Raw genomic sequence first — 4,740 nt, 5'->3', positions numbered from 1 at the left:
AATTTATATATGCGCATGTATATTAATCAAATTGTGATGGTTGTCGAACACGTTTTGTTTTTACGTTAATGTTTTAGTTTATATCTGTTTTCAAGTCTTTATTTTTGTAAGCAATGATGTAATATATTGAAATTTTCTGAAGGAGAGAGATTGGTTAAACGATTTTAGGGTCACTAATCCTCTTTTGTGAAGAGCTGCTATGAAAAATTAAAGATAAATATTTCGAAAAATTCAGAAGGGAATCTTCAAATTTCGATGCCCTAGCTAGCTAGCCTGCAGTTTCCCTGATTAAGCATTTTCAGTTGTCCAACGCTTGAATTGCCCTCATTTCAAATCATCAAATCATCCTAGGGCCTTCACCACATTAGATGATAGATCAAACGGGATTCCTATATCAAACACAATTCATGGCAGATATTAAGGTAAGAAAATAACATCAAAGCAGCAAGTCAATCTGCATGATATTCGACCTCCCAAACTGCTCACACGTAAATCTTATCTCAGATATAGAAACAACAAGTCAGTTCAGCAGATTCATATATATTTACTTGTTGACTCTGAATCCAATCAATTAGATCAGATTAGAGGCAACACATAGTCCCGTAGAAAATAGAGCTAGCATTGATGATGAATCTGAATGGAATTCTTTCGCTCTGTTGGAAAACCGAGGAGTACTCTTCGTCGATGATGGGACTGTGATATAAAGCTGGCAGCAGCAGCACAGTGAGCTAAGAAGAAATTTAATAGCTAGCTGGGCTCGCTGCACAGTCCAGGCATGCACAACTGAGATAGCTCAGCTACCTGCAGTAAATTTAGTCTCAAATCTTTGCATCATCTTCTCACAAAATGACCAAGGGAGGCACGTGGAATCCTTCTTTTTCACCACGCCAGGAGATACAACGTTGAGTTTTCGAAGATTGGAGTACGTAGTTATTGGGTAATTATTGCGTCCATATTATTCCTCAAGCTGAAAAAGTTTCCAAAGGGGTAAAACGTAAAACACCATACATGGATTACATGCTAGATCGTATTCCACATTACTTGGTTTCAAGCGGAAAAAGTTTCTGAAGTGAATCATAGAGGGATACTTCTGTAACAATGAGGCCTCTAGTTCCAAACTTCCAACTACAGTTTTGTGAAAAATATCCTTTACGGAGGACCCCATGTAAAGTTACTTTCGATCTCAGTGTGGTAGCTCACTCGACCACGTTATTTTTTCACCAAAATAACAAAGGCAAAATGACTTCATTCATTCACCATATCTACACGTTTGGAGCTTTGCCCAAAATAGTAGAGAAGCAAAGGGCTCCAAAGTGATAGAGATTCGTGATGGGGTAAATGAATGTGAGAGTACCATAGTTAATTGCCCTCTAATTAAGATGAATATATAGTTCTCTCGATTTGCAAAGTCTCGGATTGGATTTAGACTCGTAGCATCGACCATTTTACTGCACACGCCAAACTTGATCACTTTCACGTTTCATCATATCTCTTTCATTTTTCAACTTAAAAGACGAAATGTTCTCGTAAATAACACCATCAATGGAACTACAATGACACATGAAACAAAAACGATCTTACCCGAATGGAAAATTCACAAGACATATGTTTAGGGTTTTTAGAGACTTTTGCATGAGAAACCTCGAATGTTCAAAACAAGAATGCCAAGAATTTTGAGCAATAACCGATGAATGTAGATTTGTAGAGCTCCACCATTGCAAGATTTGCAAGAAGTTAGGCATAGTTTAGACTTTAGAGGACATCGAAACGATCCATCACGACCAAACTCCCTTTGTCATTGCTATCAATTGGCAATACATCTAAAACCTAATACTTACACAGTGCACGTACTAACTCGCCTCCTTTTCTTTGTAAGAAAAACAACGGTAAAAGGATAGGAGATCGATGAAAACTAACAATACGTATATACAGTCGAGACCCTAGTCTCTAGACAATGATCGATGATTCGCTTCATATCGACTTGTCATTGTCCTCAGATTTGTCCCGAGTTCTTGAGCTGAAAAATAACATTCTATTTCTGAAATTATTTGTACAAAGTTAAGTGGCCGAAAGGAGATGTGACGCCCCAAGCAAAATTGTTGCATATACATGAAGAAACCCAGAGTAAACTAAGAAAATTGAACTAGTACAAAGACTCGCTAGCTAGGTGAAAAATTAACTATCCCCCCTGTAAAAATACACCTAAGTGACCTAACTCAGAGAATAACCTAAACTCCTATTTTTTTTTTTTTTTTTGCCCTTTTATACAAATTATTTTCGTCGTCGTCATTTGAGTAGGATGACATGAGAATCACAAGAAGCAACACTACCCTTGCAGTCTTTGCTTGTCTTCCAGTGGTCAGCAATGTCTTTTGCTATCTCGACGGCGTCGTATGCCGTTCCGGAGAGGCCTTTTCTGGAGAAGCCGACCGTGTAAAGTCCATCACTTCCTTTCCAACAGCTAGGACAAGGGGCTCGGGGCATTCCTTCTTTGGTGAAAAAATCACAACCCTGATTTCATAAATCAAAATAAGCGCGCCATCTCCAACAGAGTAGGTAAGAATGGTGATAAGACAAACATTTTTCTTGATTTTTTAAGGATATTCAAAAAGGGTAAAAGAGCACAAAGTGAAGATTCAGAAACTGGGTTTATTCTTTTTTGCATGGAGAAAAGAAGGGGTTTGTAGTTCTGTGGATTTGTCCAAGGGAGAAAGTGACAGGTGATTCATAATAAGATAGAAGTAAAAACTAAAAAAGTGCAGCTGGTAATGCTCACCTTGAGCCAAGTAGGAACATTGCTCTTGTATCCAGTTGCCAGGATTATAGAATCAAACTCCTTTTCTTGTCCATTCATAAATTTGGCTCCATTGATTGTTATCTCCTTCACATTTTCCACCACCTGCAATTTACCAAAACCATTAGCCAAAGCTCCAACCTGGTTAAGAGCAAAAACAGTAGCCTATTGATATCACTCTTTGTTTTGGCTATAGAACTAAAAGTGTACCTTTATTTTGCCGGATTTTATTAGTGACAATGCTCCAACATCAAGCACCGGGGTCTTTCCGGTGGCGGCTTTGAGCTCGATTGGACCGGTCTTAGGCCGGCGGAGGCCCAATTGATCTGTGTTGCCGAGAGTCAAACTAGCTACCAGAAGAAGGATCCGGTCCACGAGTTTTACCGGAATCCATTTAAGAAGTGTCATTGCTATCTGAAAGGTTGAGAAGCCAAACATCTCCCTTGGTAGAACATGAACCTGTAAGGTAAAAGATTAAAGCAAAGTTAACTCCTAAAAATATCCCGGATAGTAAAAAGTAAAAATAACCTGGACAATGAAATCGAAACAGTAAAACTTGAACAGAAGACTTACAGTGTTCCTAACAACCATATGAGGGGTTGCATTGTTTCTGCAAAGGTCTAAGCTGACTTCCATACCAGAATTCCCACACCCAATAACCAAAACCCTTTGATTTCTGAAATCTTTGCCAGTTTTGTACAAACTGGTATGACGAATTAGACCTTTAAACTTGTCAATCCCATGAATATCGGGAATCACCGGCTCGGCATTTTCTCCGGTGGCCACAATAAGCCACCGGGAAATGTACTCAAAATCTTGGGTCTGAACCCTCCAATGCCCCGAAGCCGAATCAAACGCAGCGTTTTGGACGGCCTGGTTGAAGCTCGGCTTGATTGAGAAGTGGGAAGCATAGGACTCCATGTAGTTAATGAACTGTTGCTTTGTTGGGTATTTTGGGAAGTCTTCAGGGAACCCCATTAGAGGAAGCTGGCAAAACTGTTTAGGTAGATGAAGTTTGAGTCGGTCGTAAGTCTTGTGCTGCCATAGAGAAGCTATGCAGTTGCTTTTCTCAAGAATCAGAGAAGGGACGCCATGGTTGGATAAGCAAGCAGCTACTGCGAGACCAGATGGTCCTGCACCTACGATTATAGGCCCTTCGACGAACTCACAATTAGGTTTCGGGTCTTTGCAAGAACCCATTCTTGAAGAGTCCAAGAAAATGAGGGGAAGTGAAAGAAAGAAAGAAAGAAGATTTGGGATAGGGAAAACAGAGAGTAAGTTGCTCTGTTTTAAAGGCTCTGTTTTCTCTTGCTCTGTTTTGCTGAGGAAAGATGAGGTGGGAAACTAAAAAACAAGGTACTTGGAATTCAAAGAATTCAAAGAGGGGTTTAAAGAAAGGAGGCAAGCTTCGAATCAGTGATGAGGGGCTCTGTGGAGGACCGAGAGAGACCCTTTTTAAATGTGTCGAAGACAGAGCGAGAGAAACAGAGTAATTATGAGAGAGGAGCAGAGATAGAGAGAAAGGTTTAAGCTGCTTTTAATGGAGGCGTGAAGGTTAAGGAAAAGGATTTGGCTCTGTTTCTCAAGGCTAGTTTCTGCTCTGTGTGCAGAGAGGTAATAGTAGTAGGCTTTATGCAATGGAGGAAGGGGAAGATATAAATACATATTTCTATGGTGCTCTTTGATACGAGTTAGATTTGAGAAGAACGGGGATGCCACACTCGCGGTTTGAAGCCGTGGTTTTACACGCTCTACGCAGGTTTTGTTTGAATTGTTCAAAATCATAGATGATTACTAATCCAAGACGAGGTCGAGAAGCTTTGTTCTAGTAAAGATAGTCCCCGTGTGTTTGAATTGGACACAAAGTGAATATTGGTCAGTAAGTGAAGTACTGGCGGATGAAAAGACTTCTATTATACACTATATACTTATACAGTTTCAGTATT

The 4,740-nt window shown here is 39.8% G+C and overlaps 1 protein-coding gene across 1 annotated transcript; it reads right to left on the bottom strand.

Moving 5' to 3' along the window:
• Positions 1 to 2,016: 2,016 nt before the first annotated feature.
• Positions 2,017 to 4,507, bottom strand: LOC101298193 (flavin-containing monooxygenase YUCCA4-like). The gene is made up of 4 exons (XM_004291447.1): positions 3,368 to 4,507; positions 3,005 to 3,253; positions 2,777 to 2,899; positions 2,017 to 2,511 (listed from the first exon to the last, which is right to left on the bottom strand). The coding sequence occupies exons 1-4, from the start codon at positions 3,992 to 3,994 to the stop codon at positions 2,287 to 2,289; spliced, it is 1,224 nt and encodes a 407-aa protein (XP_004291495.1). The 5' UTR covers positions 3,995 to 4,507; the 3' UTR covers positions 2,017 to 2,286.
• Positions 4,508 to 4,740: the final 233 nt, after the last annotated feature.

Source organism: Fragaria vesca, linkage group LG2, assembly GCF_000184155.1.
Source record: "Fragaria vesca subsp. vesca linkage group LG2, FraVesHawaii_1.0, whole genome shotgun sequence".
NCBI classification, from domain to species: Eukaryota; Viridiplantae; Streptophyta; class Magnoliopsida; order Rosales; family Rosaceae; genus Fragaria; species Fragaria vesca.
The sequence above is the reverse complement of the archived record's forward strand: the minus strand, read 5'-3'. Positions and strand labels throughout refer to the sequence as shown.

Excerpts from the sequence above, each read along its gene's own strand:
- LOC101298193 (XM_004291447.1), bottom strand. The coding sequence starts at position 3,994 with ATGGGTTCTTGCAAAGACCCGAAACCTAATTGTGAGTTCGTCGAAGGG. Across the intron at positions 3,254-3,367 it reads ATATGGTTGTTAGGAACACT|GTTCATGTTCTACCAAGGGA; the intron begins GTAAGTCTTCTG and ends TTTACCTTACAG. Across the intron at positions 2,512-2,776 it reads ATGTTCCTACTTGGCTCAAG|GGTTGTGATTTTTTCACCAA; the intron begins GTGAGCATTACC and ends TTATGAAATCAG.